General features: G+C 34.3%; 1 protein-coding gene across 3 annotated transcripts in view; it reads left to right on the top strand.

Moving 5' to 3' along the window:
- Positions 1-19,822, top strand: part of PCDH11X (protocadherin 11 X-linked) — a 790,323-nt gene that overhangs the window by 636,381 nt on the left and 134,120 nt on the right. For 2 of the 3 annotated variants that reach the window (XM_073013537.1, XM_073013535.1), the window contains one exon: positions 16-39. The exons of the other annotated variant lie outside the window; for it this stretch is intronic. In XM_073013537.1, coding sequence (XP_072869638.1) covers positions 16-39 — 24 coding nt within the window. The remainder of the gene's footprint in view (positions 1-15; positions 40-19,822) is intronic. 3 annotated transcript variants of the gene reach the window in all.

Below are 19,822 nucleotides of genomic sequence, written 5' to 3'. Positions count from 1 at the left end.
AAAATTTCTTTTTAGCTTTCATTCCTGGACTAAAGAAAGGTACAGTAGAAATCCACACAAACCATCACCATGTTGCATGTTTCATTTTAAAATGAATTGCTGATTTGTGTTTAAGAACTGTTTACCTTTTTGCTTCTCATAAAATATCAACTGTTTGCTTGAAACACATTTTTAATACATTTAAAATATCTGAAATCTAGGAAGGGCATTCAGTCAGTTGGATATATTATATATCTGAATGCTTTTTCTAAATTGTGTGTCATCAATATTTAGATAGTAAAATAAATGTGACCCTATAGTTATTTATTTGACTTAGTTACTTTCAAATTACCTATGAATTTAATTATTCATTTTTCTCCTGTGATAGTATAAGCATTTTCAGTGTTTTGTTTGAGCAGCCATTAAAGATATAATTATACTTTTCTGGATTCAATTCCAAATTGATCTATAAACTGTATATGTTTTCTAAACATATACTAACAAAATTAAGTTTCCATTGTTTATGAACTTGTAAATAATATGTAATATGCATTTTCTTTTCCAAATTATAACACATGTATTACATGTAAACCTATGATAAGTTAAAGCTGTCAGACAAAATATTTCTAAAAACGTGGAGTTTAAGCAATCAGTTAAAATATATATTATATATATGTTGTGCTGATAAAATTTTACAACGCTGCAGGATATACTGAATGTTCCAAATATATTTGCACTCATTGTGTATATGCACACATTTCTTCATTGTCCACTTTATATTTGGTGATGTTTCTGTCCTATTGTTCCACTGCTCTTTATAACAGTAATTTATTTCACTCATACACTTCTATCTTAAACTGCAATGTATAATACACTGATGTTTTGACGAAATAGAAAGAGCACTTAAAGAAAAAAATTTCCTGAAATCAGTCATAAACCTAAATTTTTATATAAAGAAGAAACTTACCTTTAATCTTTAATTTTGACATATGAGCAATATTAACAACATACTTTATCAATTTTTGGTATTTTAAATGTGGTAGAATGTTGCTTTTGACTTTTTACATTGTGTTGGGGTAGTCCTTCTTTTCTTCTATAATCAGTTCTAATGTCCATGATACATTTTTGGCTATCATCTAAATAATGAAATGTGATCTCATTTGTCCATTTTTGCTTTGGTTGCCTGTGCCTGTTGGGTAATGTTCAAAGAGTTTTTGCACATTCATATTTCCTGAGGAGTTTCCCCAAAGTGTTCTTCTAGTAATTTCATAGTTTGAAGTCTTAGAGTTAATTAAGTCTTTAATATGCATTGATTTGATTTTTTGTGTATGGCAAAAGATAGGGGTCTAGTTTCATTCTTCTGCATATGGATATCCAGTTTTCCAGGTAGCAATGATTGAAGAAACTGTCCTTTCCCTAATGTATTTTCTTGGAACATTTGTTGAAAATGAGTTTACTGTAGATGTATGAATTTATTTATGGGTTTTCTATTCTGTTCCATTGGTCTATATGTCTATTTTTATGCTAGTACCATACTATTTTGGTTAGCATAGCTCTGTAGTATAATTTGACATCAGGTGATGTGATTTCTCCAATGTAGTTTTTTTTGTTTTTTTGTGTGTGTTTTTTGTTTTTTGCTTAGGATAACTTTGGCTATTCTGGGTATTTTATGGCTCCATATAAGTTGTAGGATTTTTTTTTTCAATTAATGTGAAGAGTGTCATGATTATTTTACATGGGTTTGCATTGAATCTGTAGATTACTTTGGGAGTACGAGTATCTTAACAATATTTATTTTTCCACATACATGTAATATCTTTTCATTTTTTGTGTCTTCAATTTCTTTCATCAAAGTTTTATAGTGTTCATTGTAAAGATTTTCAATTCCTTGATTAATTTATCTTATTTTATTTGTAGCTATTGTAAATGGGATAAATTTCTTGATTCCTTAATGTTGGCACATAAACATGTTACTGATTTTTGTATGTTGATTTTGGATACGAAATCAACATTCAAAATTACTAAATTTGTTTATCAGTTCTAATCAATTTCTTGAGGAGTCTTCAGGTTTTTCTAAATTTAATATCATATCATTAACAAACAAGAATAGTTTTACTTCTTCTATTTCAACTTGGATGTCCTTTATTTCTTTTTCTTGTCTGATTGCTCTAGTTAGGACTTCCAGTACTATGTTGAATGACATTGGTGACAGTGGTCATCCTTATCATGTTCCAGATCTTAGAGAAAACACTTTTTGTTTTTTCCCCATTCAGTATGAAACTAGCTGTGGGTTTGCTGTATATGGCCTTTATTATACTGAGGTATGTTCATCCTATACCCAATTCTTTGAGAATTTTTTTTAAATGAAGGAATGTTGAATTTATCAAGTAATTTTTCAGCATCAATTGAAATAATCATATGGGCCAGGCACGGTGGCTCACGCCTGTAATCCTAGCACTCTGGGAGACCAAGACGCACGGATCACGAGGTCAGGAGATCGAGACCATCCTGGCTAACACGGTGAAACCCCGTCTCTACTAAAAAATATGAAAAGCTAGCCGGGTGAGGTGGTGGGCGCCTGTAGCCCCAGCTACTCGGGAGGCTGAGACAGGAGAATGGCATAAACCCGGGAGGCAGAGCTTGCAGTGAGCTGAGATCCGGCCACTGCACTCTAGCCTGGGGGACAGAGGGAGACTCCGTCTCAAAAATAATAATAATAATAATCATCATCATCATCATCATATGATTTTTGTCTTTTATTCTATTGATATGATGAATCCCATATATAGATTTGCATACATTGAGACATCCTTGCATCTCTAGGTTAGATCCCACTTAGTCATGATGAATGACGTTTTTAATGTGTTGTTGAATTCAGTTTGCTAGTATTTTGTTGAAGATTTTTGCATCAATATTCATCAGTGATATTGGCCTGTTTTCTTTTTCTGATGTGTTGTTGGTTTTGGTATCAGGGTAATATTAGCCTCATAGAATAAGTTTTGTAGTGTTCCCTCCTTCTCTATTTTCTAGAATAGTTTGAATAGAATTGGTATTAGTTCTTTCTTAAATATGTGTTAGAAGTCAGCAGTGAAGCCCTCTGGTCCTGAGTTTTTTTTCTGCTAGAAGATTGTTTTTCCTTTTTTTTTTTTTTTTTTTTAACTTTTAAGTTCAGGGGTACAAGTGTAGGTTTGTTAATAGGTAAACTTGTGTCACAGGGGTTTGTTGCACGGTTTGTTTCATCACCCAGGTTTTAAGCCTAGCACCCATTAGTTGTTTCTCCTGATCCTCTCTCCTCCCACCCTCCATCCTTCAAGAGACCCCAGTGTGTGGTGTTCTCTTCTGTGTGTCCTTGTGTTCTCATAATTTAGCTCTCACTAATAAGTGAGAACATGTGGTATTTGGTTTTCTGGCCCTGTGTTATTTCAGTAAAAATAATGGCCTTCTGCTTGATTCATATTCCTGCAAAAGACATAATCCTGTTCTTTGTTATGGCTGCATAGTATTCCATGGTGTATATGTAGCACATATTCTTTAACCAGTCTATAATTGATTGACATTTAGGTTGATACCATATCTTTGCTACTGTGAGTAGTGCTGCAGTGAACATATGCATGCCTGTGTCTTTATAATAGAATGATTTATATTCCTTTGGATATATTCCCAGTAATGGGATTGCTGGGTCAAATGGTATTTCTGTCTTTAGGTCTTTGAGTAATTGCCACACTGTCTTCCACAGTGGCTGAAATAATTTATACTCTGACCACCAGAGGATAACTTTTCCTGTTTCTCTACAACCTCACCAGCATTTCTTACGATTTGACTTTTTAACTATAGCCATTCTGACTGGTGTGAGATAGTATCTCATTGTGGATTTGATTTGCATTTCTCTAACAATCAATGTTGCTGAGATATTTTTATATGATTGTTGACCACATGTATGTCTTCTTTTTGAGAAGTGTCCGTTCATGTATTTTGCCAACTTTTTATCAGAGTTGTTTTTTTCTTTGTACACTTTTTTTAAGTTCATTATAGATGCTGGATATTATACCTCTGTCAGACACATAGTTTGCAAAAAATTTATGTTATTCCATGGGTTCTTTGTTTACTCTGTTGATAGTTGATTTTGCTTTGCAGAAGCTGTTTCATTTAATTAGATCTCATTTGTCAGTTTTTGCTTCTGTTGCAATTGCTTTTGGAATTTTTGTTATGAAACTTTTGCCAGTGCCTGTGTCCTGAATGGTATTACCTAGGTTGTCTTCCAGGAATTTTATAGTTTTGGGTTTTATGTTTAAGTCTTTAATCCATCTTGAGTTTATTTTTGTATATAGTGTAAGGAAGGGGCCCAGCTTAAATCTTCTGCATATGCCAGTTATGTCAACACCATTTATTGAATAGAAATTGAATAGAAAATCCTTTCCTCAGAGTGAGTTGTAGGTGTGTGGTCTTATTTCTGGGTTCTCTATTCTATTCCATTTGTCTATGTGTCTGTTCCTGTATCAGTGCCATGCCATTCTGGTTACTATAATCCTGTGGTATAGTATAGTTTGAAGTCAGGTAGCATGATGCCTCCGGCTTTGTTCATTTTGTTTATGATTACCTTGGCTATAAGGGCTATTTTTTGGTACCATATAAATTTTAAAATAATTTCTTAAAATTTTATTTCTGTAAAGAATATCATTGATAATTTAGTAGGAATAGCATTGAATGTATAAATTGTTTTGGGCAGGATGACCATTTTAATGATATTGATTATTTCTATCTATGAGCATAAAATGTTTTTCCATTTGTTTGTGTCATCTCTGATTTCTTTGAGCAGTGGCTTGTAGTTCTCCTTGTAGAGACTTTTCACCTCCCTGGTTAGCTGTATTCCAAGGTATTGTATTCTTTTTGTGGCAAGTGTGAGTAGGCATTTGTTTGTGGCTCTCAGCTTGACTGTTGTTGATGTATAGGAATGCCAGCAATTTTTGCACATTGATTTTGTGTCCTGAGACTTTGGTGAAGTTGCTTAACAGCTTCAGAAGCTTCGGGGCTGACAAAATGTTTTGTTTTGTTTTGTTTTTAGATATAGGGTCATGTCATCTGCAAACAGAGATAGTTTGACTTCCTCTCTGCTGGAAGATTTTTATTATGGCTTTGAGCTCATTATTTTTATGGATTTGTTCAGGTTTTGGATTTCTTAATAGTTTAAACTTGATAGGCTGTATGTGTCTAGGATTTGTCAATTTCTTATAGATTTTTCCATTTATTGGCAAATAGTTGCTAATAATGGCCACTAATCATCTTTTGAATTCCTGTGGTATCAGTTGTAATGTCTCCTTTTACATCTCTGGTTTTATTCAGGTCTTCTCTCTTTTCTCTTAGTCTGGCTAAAGGCTTGTCAATTTTGTTTAAACAAAATGACTTTTTACTTCATTGATCTTTTGTATTGATTTCTTTGTTTTGATTTCATTGATTTATCTTCTATTATTATGATTTTTCTTCTACTAATGTTGGATTTTGTTTGCTCTTGCTTTGCCTGTTGTTTGAGATGCATCATTAGGCTGTTTACTTGAAGTTTTTCTCATTTTTTAGTGTAGGCATTTATAGCTATAAACTTCCCTCTAAGTACTGCTATTGCTATGTCCCATAGGGTTCACTATGGTGTGTGTCCATTATAATTTGTTTCAAGAATTTTTTCAATTTTCTTTTTAATTTCCGCATCAACACACTGATCATTCAGCAGCATGTTGTTTAATTTCTCTGTGAATGTATAGTTTCCAAAATCTCTCTTGTAATTAATTTCGAGTTTTATTCCATTGTGGTCAGAGAAGATGCTTGATAATTTTTGATTTTTTTGAATGTTTTAAGAACTGTTTTTTGAACTAACACGTGGCCTTTCCTTGAGAATGATCTATTTGCTGAGGAGAAAAATGTGTATTCTGCAGCAGAAGGGTGAAATTTTCTATAACTATTAGGTTTCTTTGTTCTATAGGGAGGATTAAGTTCATTTTCTTTTGTTTTTTTTTCTGTTGTTGTTGTTGTTGTTGTTGTTGATTTTCTGTCTGAAAGGTCCAATGCTGAAAGTGTGGTGTTGAAGTCTCCACCTATTATTGTATTGGGGCCTATCTCTATCTGTAGCTCAATAAAATTTGCTGTATATATCTAAGTGTTGTAGTGTTGAGTACATATATATTTACAATTGTTGAATCCTTTTCCTGAATTGACCCATTTATCATTATATAGTGACTTTCTTTGTCTCATAGTTTTTATCTTGAAATATAATTTGTCTGATATAAGTCTAGCTACTACCAATCTTTTTTAGTTTTTATTGGCATGAAATATCTTTTACCATCTGTTTGTTTGCAATCTATGAGTGTGTTTAAATGTGAAGTATGTTTCTTGTAGGCAATAGATTATATAGTTTTTTTAATCCATTAATCTACTCTATGCCTTTTGATTGGAGAGTTTAGTTGTTTTTACATTAAATGTTATTATGAACAAATAAGGGCTTATTCTTACCATATTGTTATTTGTTTTCTGTTCATTTTATGGCCTTCTCTTCCTTCTTTCCTTCCTTTTTTCTTTCTTTTTGTTAAGATGATTTTCTCTGGTGATACAATTTAGTTTTGTTTTTTTTTTTTAATTTTTTGTCTATCAGTTATCTGTTTTTTGATTTGAGGGTACATGAAACTTGCAAATACTATCTTATAACCGATTATTTTAAGCTAATAATAATAATTTAACACTGTTTGTATAAACAAACATAAAAACGTAAAGAAACTCATAAATACTCTACATTTTATTCCCCTATTTTTTAATCTTTTATTGTTTTTATTTATATATTGTTGTACTGTCTAGGTCTTGAAAAGTTGTAGTTATTATTTTTTATTGTTTCCTGTTTTAATATTTCTACTTATGATAAGAATAGTTTACATACCACAGTTACAGTGTGATAATATTCTGTATTTTTTGTGTTACTATTTCCAGTGAGTTTTGTACCTTTGTATGAATTCTTGTTGCTCATTAATAGTCTATTATTTTTAATTGAGGTACTCTCTTTAGTATTTCTTGAAAGACAGGTCTGGTATTGTTAAAATCCTTCAGCTTTCATTTTTTTGGAGGAAGTCTTTATTTCTCCTTCATGTTTACAGGATATTTTCACCAGGTATGCTATTATGGGGTGAAAGCATTTTGGGCTTGGTTTGCTCTCGCTTCTGTAGTTTTCTTTAGTTGTGATGGTAGGTGGTTCAATTGAGATTTTTTTTTTTTTAACTTTTAGATGTGGGCATTTAGTGCTATAAATTTCCATTTTAACACTACCTTAGTTGTGTCCCAGAGATTCTGGTATATTGTATCTGTGTTCTTATGAGTTTCAAATAACTTCTTGATGTCTGCCTCAATTTCATTATTTACCCAAAAGTCATTCATGACATGAACAAATTATTTGTATGTATGAAAAATTTAATTGTATGGTTTTGAGCAATTTTCTTAGTCTTGCTTCCTAATTTGATAGTGCAATGATCTGAGGGAGTGATTTTTATTATTTCAGTTCTTTTGCATTTGCTGAGGAGTGTTTTGTGTCCGATTATGTGGTCAATTTTAGAGTATATGCTGAGCGGCATTGAGAATAATGTACATTCTGTGGTATTTGGGTAGAGATTTCTGTAAATGTCTATTAAGTACATTTGATCCAGTGCTGAGTTTAGTTCCTAAATATCTTTGTGAATTCTGTGTCTAATAATGTCAGTGGTTGTTGAAATCTCCCATTATTATTTTGTGGGAGTCTAAGTCTCTTTGATGGTCTCTAAAAACTTTTTTATGAATCTGGGTGCTAATGTGTTGGGTGCATATATATTTAGGAGAGTAAGGTCTTCTTGTTGAATTGAACCCTTTACCATTATGTGATGCCCATCTTTGTCTTTTTGCTATATTTGTTGGTTTAAAATTTGTTTTGTCTGAAATTAGGATTGAAATCCCTGTTTTTTTATTTTCCATTTGTTTGTATATTTTTTCTATTCCTTTATTTTGAGCTCATTGGTGTCACTGCATGTGAGATGTGTCTCTCGAAGACAACGTAACAGTGGGTCTTGGTTCTTTATACAACTTATCACTCTGTGCCTTTTAATTGAGGGCATTTAGCTTGTTTACATTCAAGGTTAGTACTGATATGTATGGATTTGATTCTATCATCATCATGTTAGCTGGTTATTTTGCAGGCTTGTTTGTGTGGTTCTTTATAGTGTCACTGGTCTGTGTAATTCAGTATGTTTTTGTAGTGGCTGGTAACTGCCTTTCCTTTCCATATTTAGTGCTTCCATCAGAAGCTCTTGTAAGGTAGGTTGGTTGGTAATGAATTCCCTCAGCATTTGCTTGTCTGAAAATAATGTCATTTCTCCTTCACTTAGGAAGCTTAGTTTGGCCAGATATGAAACTCTGGGTTGAAATTTCATTAAGAATATTGAATATAGGCCCCCAATCTTTTCTGGCTTGTAAGGTTTCTGCTGAGAGGTCTGATGTTAGTATGATGGGGTTCTTTTTTTTAGGTGACCTGACTCTTCTCTAGTTGCCTTTAAATTTTTTTAAAAAAATTTTGACCTTGGAGAATCTGATGATTGTGTTCGGAATGATCTTCTTGTAAAGTATCTTACTGAGGTTCTCTGAATTTTCTGAATTTGATTCTTGGCCTGTATAACTAGGCCAGGGAAGTGACCATGGATGGTATCCTGAAATATGTTTTCAAAGTTGCTTCCATTCTCCTCATCTTTTTCAGGGATAACAATGCTTCATAGATTTGTTCTCTTTTCATAATTCCATATTTTTTGGAGGTTTTATTTATTCCTTTGAATTCTTTTTTCCCTATTCTTGTCTAACTGTGTTATTTTAGAAAGCTGACCTTCATGCTCTGAGATTCATTCCATAGTTTGGTCAATTCTACTATTAATATTTGTGATTGCATTATGAAACCTTTGTAGTTTGTTTTTCAGCTCTATGAGCTCAGTATATTGTTTTCTATAAATACTTATTTTGTTTGTTAGTTGTTATGTCATTTTATTGTGATTCTTACCTTCCTTGAATTGGATTTCAATGTACTCCTGCATCTCAATGATCTTAGTTTGTATTCATATTCTGAATTCAGTTTCTGTCATGTCAGCTATTTCAGCCCAGTGAAGAACTGTTGCTAGAGAGCTGGTGTGGTCATTTGGAGGAAAGAAGACAGACACTCTGGCTTTTAGAGTTGTCAGAGTTTTTGCACTGTTCTTTCTTGTCTTTGTGGGCTGATGTTCCTTTAGTCTTCGAAGTTGCTGTTTTGTAAGCTTCTTCTTTTTTTTTTTTTTTTTTAGTCCTATTAGATGACCTTGAGGGTTTGGTTGTGGTACAAGCTTGGTTCAGTCAACTGGGTTCATTTCTGGAAGAATTTAGGGAGGCACGGCTCCACTCCTAACTTCTGTACTGCATACTGTAACTCTGGGAGACTGGTATTGGGCCCTGACTGTTCTCTGGCTCCTCAAAGTTAGGAACCCAATGTGCCAGGGAGGCCGAAATGCTCCCAGACTACTGATCACTAAACTTTGATGGCTGGTGCCAGTCAAAACATTTGGTAGGTCAGTGGCAGCGGGATCTGTCCTTGTTTGCATATGCCAGCAGCAGTGACGGCAGCAGCACTGTGTGGTACATGCATGTTTGCTGTGGCAGGGTGCCAGTGGATATTGGGGTACTGGTCTCCCTGTAGACATTCACAGCAGTGACAGAGGCAGCACGGCTCTCTAGGATGGGGATCCCCTCTGGCGACTATGCATGTGGTCATGCTGGTGGTGGTTTTAGCGCAAGGGCTAGATGCTGTCAGGTGTAGGTCTTTGTGCACCCTCTGTGTGCACTCATGCAGGCAGAGGTCCCCACTCAGGGAGTGGGAGGGTCTGCTGTTCTCTGTTCCTAGTTTCACTCTGACAACAGCATTGGCACAGGGGCAGGTGCCTGGTAAAAGTGGGGCTGGTGGGCTCTGTTCCCACCAAGGCTCTGACTGCAATGACGGTACAGTGGGGAGAGAGGAGGCAGAGTGAACTCATGCTGGCAGCAGTGGAAGGGCAGGGTTCACACACACACATACACACACACACACACCCCCCACACACACACTGAGGGGACAGGGAATGCAAAAGCCATGTTACACACACTCACCAGCAAGGCAATATGGGGAGTGGCCGTGGACCTGAGGGTAGATGTAGTTGGGGGAGGGAGGGTGTAGGCTAGTGCATGGCCATGGGCTCTGCTCTGCTGGAGCTCTCTGCCAGTGTGGTGCAGTCCACCAGCGCAGGAGCTATGATGCGTGTCCACAGGGCAACAGAGGTTGCACTGCAAGAAGGTAGAGTCAGGCTGGGCCTCCGGGACAGGCCAGCAGACCAAGGGGTGCACAGGTTGCACCATCCCCTTCTGATGGGCCTGCCAAGTTCAGGTCTGACAGTTCCACTAGGGATAAATTCTCCTATTAAAGCAAGTCAAGCCTGGGGTGTGAGAGTCTCTGACCATGCTCTGCTATAGATGCTCCCGCACCAAACCCTCTGCGCTCCTCACTGGATAAAATACTGCCCCTACCACTTCTCTAAGGAGCTGTCTCTGCCAATGTAAGCGTCTGTGGTGGTCAAGTTGTTTCCTACTGCTGGGATTCTAGAAGTCCATGGTGAGAGCTAATTGCTCCTTACCAGTTCAACTTACCTGTTCCCTAAGAGTTACTGGGGGCCAGGAGTGAGTCCTGCTGCACAGCAGCCCCTTGCAATATTCCCAGCTTCCTCCCACTTCAGCTCATTTTTGTCTTCCCTTTGTCTACTCTCAGTGCCTTTCCTCTGAAGATATGTTAGGAGTGCAGCAGCTGTCAGGATCCCTCAGTGGCAGCCGTTCCACCTGGCTGCTTCTAATTGGCCATCTTGCTCAGCTCCGATCATTTAACCTTTTAAAGTCTGTTGACTCATTTGTAAAATATAAATACCAATAGCAACTATTGCAAAGAATTTAGCAGTGCCCCTTAGACACTGTAGATGTTAAAAATTATGCTAATATAATAATAGCATTCTTATTTTTCCATTATTTTTTTTTTTCTAAATGGAACTTTTAGTGGATATACACTTAGCTTTTAGGCAAAATCAATTTCATTTTGTTTTTATTTCAAATATAAATAAAAGAGGTACTGCTTGTTTTCATTAACCCGTGAAATATTTTTCTGCAAATTAAAAAATAAAGCTGTGTGCATAATTCTGTTCTTTTATCATTATTAGTATTTTCAGCCACTTATATCTTAAGAAACAGAGGAGATAATTCTTTTTAAGAGTTTTCAAATTATCTTGTAATTGTTAAATACACCTTGAAGTCTCCATTCCCATAACTAAATCTGGTTTGTCTTTAACCTTTAATTAAGCTAACCCCTCTGTTTAGCAATGTCTGACTGTAAAGATGATAAGCCAGGAACCAATGTTTAACTTGCATTTTTTAGCATATTTTAAAGCTTCAGCGAAGTCTTGATGTAAATGAATAGATGTATGCGTATCAGTCTATGGTTACAGTATCTGTTACCCACACATGTCTCATTAAACTTATTGGGAACATTTGTCCTTTATTTTGTTTTTCACTTAGTCTTCAAAGTTTTATGTGTAGACTCCTTATAAATAGTTTAAATCAGATTGTTAGTAATAAAGAAGAATATCACTTTAAGAAACTGACAGCAATATTTGCCTTTTAACATCCATGGGAACAGTATATTTTGTCTAACGTAACTATCTGACACCAAACATTAAACATAACATTTCCTTTGTAATCTTATCCTTTGATACATTTTAGTGTATGAGGTATTTCAAGTAAAGATGTGAAACATGTAAATTAATTGTCTTTTTTATCCCTCAGAGATAACCAAGGTATTTATTAAATTCCCTGAAGCCATATGACAAGACATACAGCTAAACGCAAACTAAATTATCTGGCTCTTGTAAGCTTTATGTTTGACATCATGATAATCCACATTTTGTTCTTTTACAAAAGTGATGCAATGAATTTATAAATTAACACAGAGATATTGATTACAATCATTTCATAAAGACAAAGAGAAGCCTCACAATTGTGACACTGGGCTTGTTTGACATTCCTCGTACCTAAACATTTTACTACCTTTTACACTTTTACCTTTGATCCAGCAATCCCACTACTGGGTGTCTATCCAGAGGATAAGAAGTCATTATATGAAAAGGATACTTGCACATGCACGTTTATAGCAGCACAATTCACAATTGTGAAAATATGGAACCAGCCTAAATGCCCACCGAACAATGAGCTAATAAAGAAAATTTGTGTGTGTGTGTGCGCGCACGTGTATGTGTGTGTGTGTGTATATATATGTTGGATATATATATATATATGCTGGATATATATATATGCTGGATATATATATATATATATATGCTGGATCAAATTGTAGATCTACTTTTAGTTCTTTAAGAAATCTCCATACTGTTTCTCAAAAGGGTTGTACTAATTTACATTCCCTTCAACAGTGTAAAAGTGTTCGCTTTTCACCACATCCATGCCAACATCTGTTAATTTATTATTTTTTCATTATGGCCATGTTTGCCAGAATAAGGTAGTATCATTCATACACACACACACACACACACACACACACACACACACACCCCTACCATGGAATACTACTCAGGCATAAAAAGGAACAAAATAATGGCATTGGCAGCAGCCTGGATGGAACTGGAGACCATTATTCCTAGTGAAGTAACTCAGCAATTGAAAATCAGACCTCGTATGTTCTCACTCATAAGTGGGAGCTAAGCTATGAGGATGCAAAGACGTAAGAATGATACAATGGACTTTGGGGACTTAGGGGAAAGGGTAGGAGAGGGGTGAGAAATAAAAGGCTACACATTGAGTACAGTGTACACTGCTTGGGTGATAGGTGCACCAAAATCTCAGAAATCACCACTAAAGGGCTTATTCATGTTAAAAAAAAAAAAAAAATTTAATGTGATTGCTATATAAAATGAGGAGGGAACATATAAAAGATGAGTATAATTTAAGACTTTGGATGAATACTCTTGAATTGTATTAAAACTGATTTCCATCAAAGACCAAGATAAATTATTGAAATTGTTTCTTAAAAAATTAAGTGCACATTTCATTTTTATAGATTTATTAATATATATTTGTTTATATTTACATATAAAACTGGGGCTAAGATTTTTCAAATAATAAGATTTCATAGTTATTTCATAATTACTATACTAGCAAAAGTTATAAATACTATAGAAAATCATATTTGGAGCAATCTTTCATTGTTTCACTCAAATTTTTAAGTATATTTAAATTCAAAGTTTTAAGTATATTTAAAAAGATGTCTAACATAAATATGTAACAGTATATTTACTCCAGAAACTTTAGTGATTCATGATAAGAATAATGATGTAGGAAAAGATCAGGAAGGCTTCATCTATTATGTAAAAATGTTCACATGTTTTCACACATCAAAAGAAGCACATTTACAATGAAGAATAATTTGGCTTTTAATAATAAGAGAAGTGTTTATAATAATGTAACAGGATGACATAATTGCTCATCACAATTAGTAGCTATCTTTAAGGCCTGAAAGCATATGCAATCTATCTGAGTCAATCTATTATTTTTAGTAATCAATGAAATTTCAGTTACTTGTGATAATAAAGATGATAATATTTTTCTCTAAGATATAATCTTGCATAATAATAGAAAGATTGATGAAACGGTCAGTTACGTTAAACTTAGAAGAAACATTTCTTACTAGAAAAGAACATCTTGCAGTTCTCGAAACTCATTTTTTTCTGTCAACACAGCAAAAATTCAAAATATGTAAAAAGCCTTATTATCCCATTAAATGTAGAGCTGAAAGCCTCTTCAGCCTGCCTATTGAATTAGCAAATACAAAATTGAGTACTTTGATTGATATCACCCTGCCAAAGATTCAGCCAAGAGAATTTGGGTAGCTTTATTAAAGCTGGGTTGGACGGTGAGTCTGAGCATTAATTTTTTATGTAGTAGAACACAAGGTCAAAACTTGCCTTCTGGAACTGCCTTTCCTTGTACTATAATAGATTATCAGATTGAAAAGTACTATCAGAATACAGAACAGAGTATAAAGATTAAGTGCTAGCTATTTATGCAACAAGGAACATGAAGTATTTTGATTGTTGTTATTATTATGTAACATAACAGCAACTCCCCCAAATACCCAAACAATAAGAAAATGTAAATTACCTATTTTAACTGTTAACTGGATGGTGGAGGTGAGTGAGATTCACTGATTGAATGATACAAAAGGCATTATATTTAACATAGAAAATTATAAATATTTTACAATCTTATTTATGAACATATGCATTATGGTTGAAAATGAAGGCTTTCATGAAAATAATCCTATATAACTATATAAAATAATATGCAGGACACACATGACCCTTATTTATTCCCCATTAGTTTCTTATAGTTTGAAAGTCTAATAGCTTTGATTTCTTCATCTGAAAATGTGCAATAGTAATATGTTAGAGCAAACATTTGTAAAACACTTATATCATAAATGCTCAATATATATTGGTTTCTCATTGCAATAAGTGACTGCAAAATCATTAAGAGTAAAAATCATGGACATATAATGCAAAGACGTGAAAAAGTAAATTGACTCTCACAAGTCACAATTTAAAATATCTATACACTTCTATTTTTAAATTTCTTTTTAGAATAAAATGTACTAACTCTATCCATTATGCTCCAACTACAATTGCATCACAATTAATAATTGTTGTATCCATTCCATATATTTCCAGGAGAGTTATTTTGCTTGCCAAATATTGATATAAGCAAATAAACTTACCAAGTATCGCTGATTTTTTTATTATCACTCACCCAATCAAGGCACAAATTGAGAACAACATTTTTAGCATATATTAAGCAGTGGTAAGATCATCATCTTGTCAGAGAAGGATTTTAGTATATCTTTTTAGGGATAATGTATTGCACTTTTCCAAGTATCATATAATACTTAGTTAAATTTTAAATTGAAGTATTACATTGTGAGGCTACAGAACCCCATGATTATAGATAAAGTGCTTTTCTTAGCAAAGTTTCTCTGACATGACAAATATACAATTTTTTATGATCTCTGAGAAATATGCTTTTCTTTTCTTTCTTTCTTTCTTTCTTTCTTTCTTTCTTTCTTTCTTTCTTTCTTTTTTTTTTTTTGTGAGACAGAGTTTTGTTCTGTTGTCCAGGCTAGAGTGCAGTGGCGCGATCTCGGCTCGCTGCATTCTCCGCCTCCAGAGTTCAAGCAATTCTCCTGCCTTGGCCTCCAGAGTAGCTGGGATTACAGGCGTGCACCACCACGCCTGGCTAATTTTTGTATTTTCAGGAGGATGGGGTTTCACCATGTTGGCCAGGCTGAACTCTGAGAAATATGCTTTCTACCTGTTTGTTTAACTTGAACTTGAAAACAAACACACACACAACTTCCCAATTGGATTAGACTATTAACACATCAGAAAGGATATAAGAAAGGACTGCAAAGATAGTACTTAAAGTTTTTAATTTTTTGAACTTTACAAACTTAATACTGTCATCCTATTGTTCAGTTAACATCCCTGGATCCTAAATTTCTTCAGATTCTAAAACAAAAAGTTCCAGATGATTTTATATTACATTATTTACTTAATGGGACTTACATCCTCATTAAAAAATCAGTATGGTTGTTGTTAAATAATTCTTCCATTAGCAATTCTGAGCCTTTACTCTGCGTCAGGCCTTGTGGTAGGAGCTGGGCTTCAGAAATAAGTATACTGCAATCTGATTCTGGGAAATATTTAGATTCATAAGTAGATAATTGTAACATAATATAGTAAGTGAAGATGGAGGTATAGAAAGGGTTTTCACCTCTGGAGAAATAAGAAGGGTATTTTCAATAAGTCTCTTAACTAAGAGATCTAACATTTTTGTCTGTAAATCCTTAATATTGGTGAACTAATAATGTGTACACACCACTGACAACAATACTTTATCCTTTGATGAATACCCTACAATGGTGTGATTGAATTCTGTATATCAGTAAAAGGTAGATATATACCAGATGGCGTCGCACTCTGTTGCCCAGCAGTGCAGTGGCGCAGTCATGGCTCACTGTAGCCTAGAACTGCTGGGCTCAAGTGATCCTCCTGCCTCAGACTTCCCAGTAGCTGTGACTATAGGCATGTGCCACCACTCCTGGACTTGGATAATGTTTTATTAGAATCATATAGCATAATTATCTCTTTGGTTAACCTCTTAGCATCAGTAGCATCTTTGTGAAGTGAGAGCGCATCATCAGATTATAAGAAATGACAGGAGGACTCTATTCTTGGGAGTTTTTTTCAGTGTCTTGAGAATTAACAAATACTTATTTTTCTAGAATAACTTGAATGTAAGCTTACTAGAATGTAGGCTCTATGATGGCAGCAGTCTTGTCTGAGTTGTTCACCTGTGTTTCTATAGTTCCTTCAACAATATCTAGCACATAGAAGGTTTTTAATAAATACTCATTCAGCGAATTCCTACCTAATGTAGCAATCATTTGTCTATTCCCTTAGTAAAGTCTAATAATTGTTCTAGGCATCTTACAAATATATACAAGACCTGGACATAATAACTAAGGTAGAATTTCCAAGCTAATTAACTACTGGAAAACTCAAATTAGTAATTATATATATTTTTATTTTGTACTGATAAGTGTTATTATATATTTATATTTTTATCTATTAGACTCGGGCAAGCTTGAGGAAGTTGTTTGTATTCTAAATTCTGTATTCAAAATAGTTTCAATCTGGCCCGCAAAAAAAGCTGAATTAGTCTCATTATAAATACGACAAAACCCTTATTGCCAAGGAGAGGCATATACTATGCAAATTCTGATCTGAGGGAATTTCAGTTGTTTCAAAAGCCATGATATTTGGGTTCCTCTGGATTCTAGCATTACATAAACAGGAAGAGAGGCGAAAATAAGCAGGAGTGATACAAACAATTTTCAGGATGGCAATTTGAAATCACGTATTCCAGCTCAACTTTCCAGAAAGTGACACCTGCACCTCTGTGGGGGTGTTTTCATGCACAAGCTGAATTGTACCTGTTCCAAATGGCCAGATGCACCTATACCCTGAATGTGGGTATCCACCCACATTTGCCAAGCATTTTAAAATATGCTCTTTAAAGCGTAGTTTTGTATCCATTCTGATGACTTCTAGCCTGTAAACACAGGACGCATGTTAATTTAAATTTTAGTATCACAATAGAATGGCATTTTAAAAGTATAGTGATGATGGTATCATACTACCAGAAATCTAGATGTGAAGAAGGTATTTCACTCACTTTTGACCTCTTCTGGTTTACTCCTATGTCTGAAAAAAGAAAACAAGGCATGAAGGTATATTTCTGGCACTATAGGTGGGTGAAAGGCACCCACTCTGAGCTCTGAGCCAAAATGTTTGCCAGAGGCTTAAATAACTAATTAGGCTTGGGGAACACCGTGGCTTCTTAGAGACACACACCTATAAACTCAGGCATATTTATACTTGCATGTTCATTTACCACAGAATTTACTTACCCTTTATCTCGTCTCTCATGATATTTCTGTATTTTTCTTCTTGGGCAGAGCCAAGCTTTAGGAGTTTATTTGGTCATTTTCTGCCTGTATTCCTACTCCTGCTTTTTTTTTTTCCTCTTCAGATCCTCATGCAGCTCAACTAAGGACATAATAATGTATCTCTTCTTTCTCACTCCCTTCTGTTCTTACTATCAAAAATATTCCTAAACCATCTACCTCTCCACCCTTTTAATCACTTTTACCTATTTCATTTATGAAAATAACAGGAATTATGCCACAAAAATTATATATATATAAATTTGTATATATGCACATATATAAATATATAGCTATACACACACACACATATATCCTTTACATTGATAATATTATCACATCAGCCACTTTATTAAACAACATGATCTTACTTGGACCCAACAAATAATTAATTCTGGTATGTTGTTTTTAACATCTATAATTCTATAATAATAATAACACTAAGAACAAAAACAACAATAATGACATAATAGATTTTACAAATAAAATTGATATTCAAGGCAGACAGATATAAAACAACTTTGTAAGCATAGTAAAGCAATATAACCTTTCTACTTGTACAAAAGCAGAAAAAAAGTTTTCCCGATATATAAACATAATAGTTGATAACTGATGCTAGCAGATGAAAGAATAGTCAATACATTCTTAGTACTTCTGATGCTAAGAACTTGCCCAAAAGAGATAGCAGAGATTCTCATCCTGAAAGAGTAATGAGAACATCAGAGTCAAATTAGTAGAGAAGTAAGGACATGAATTATCTTTGGAGTAGATCAACTAATTATATGATTTATAACAATAAAACTTAAAACATAATTTGTATTTCCTAAATTTCTACAGGTTTTTCCCTCCACATATCTTTATGTCGCATATTCTGTGCTATTTTTCCTCCTTGCATTTATTGTGATGAAGCTGTCAAGTTTATGTCAGAAATAGGCATTTACAATGAACAAAACCTACAGTGTGAATCTGGATGCAGGATGAAGTCATGCCCATCCTGTAGAGATAATATGCTACATTCTGTATTGATGATCCTGAAAGATCTATGTATTTATAATGAACCTGTCATCAAAACTGAAGCCAGATGTGAGAAAGAGAGAGTCCAGAGACCATGGTTCTCTATGTAATACACAGAATGGAGATGGCATGAACAGTGACACTGAACTTTTGTGCCCTGTGTCACTAGAATGTGTGCCCAGGAGACCTTGTTCTAAGAGAAAGAAAAAGGAAAGAAAGGAAAGAAAAGAAAGGGAAGAAAGGGAAGAAAGAAAGAAAGAAAGAGAGAGAGAGAAAGAAAGAAAGAAAGAAAGAAAGAGAGAGAGAGAGAGAGAGAGAGAGAGAGAAAGAAAGAAAGAAAGAAAGAAAGAAAGAAAGAAAGAAAGAAAGAAAGAAAGAAAGAAAGAAAGAAAGAAAGAAAGAGAAAGAAAGAAAGAAGGAAAGGAAGGAAGGAAGGAAGGAAGGAAGGAAGGAAGGAAGGAAGGAAGGAAGGAAGGAAGGAAGGAAGGAAGGAAGGAAGGAAGGAAGAAAACAGGCATTTGGTCCTTGGGACATTTACTGAAATGACAACTAGAAGAACAATTAATGACAACTGTGAGTTTTGGTGCAGATCTTAGGGAATCCTAAGCTGAGAATTTGACAGCCGAATGACTATAATTAACTACGAAAAGGTCAACTAGAGAAAACAAGGCACATACGTAAGGAGACTCTTATTAAGCTTGTCTTGTGGTATATCTTGTGATCTATTTTCATGTGAACTGGAACAAGTCTAACTTTCCAAAGGAAGAAAGGGTTGAGTAAAATATGAGTGACCATATTTTGTCTGTTCATATTCATTTAAAAAATATGGCTTAACTGTTATTCCCAGAATCATAGTTCAAATTTCATTAAAGCAGTTTAAAAGGGAAAGAGGAGGAGAAAGAGAGCAAGAAGAAAGAGGATGCATGCTACATAATAAATCACGCTTTGAAAATTCCAAGGTCCCTTGTAAAATTATGAAGTGAAACTGAGCAAGTATAGTACATTCCTCCCTGTACTGCATTTCCAGAAGTATGTTGTATAGCCCTAACAGCTTTATACAAGAGATTTGTTTGTTAATATCTTGTATTCAGTCTCTATTCTTAGTTGTGTATTTATGTATTTATTTTTATTGTATATATTTAAGGTGTTCAACATGATGTTTTTGTACACATC

Source organism: Chlorocebus sabaeus, chromosome X (genome assembly GCF_047675955.1).
Source record: "Chlorocebus sabaeus isolate Y175 chromosome X, mChlSab1.0.hap1, whole genome shotgun sequence".
Taxonomy (NCBI): domain Eukaryota; kingdom Metazoa; phylum Chordata; class Mammalia; order Primates; family Cercopithecidae; genus Chlorocebus; species Chlorocebus sabaeus.
The sequence above is the reverse complement of the archived record's forward strand: the minus strand, read 5'-3'. Positions and strand labels throughout refer to the sequence as shown.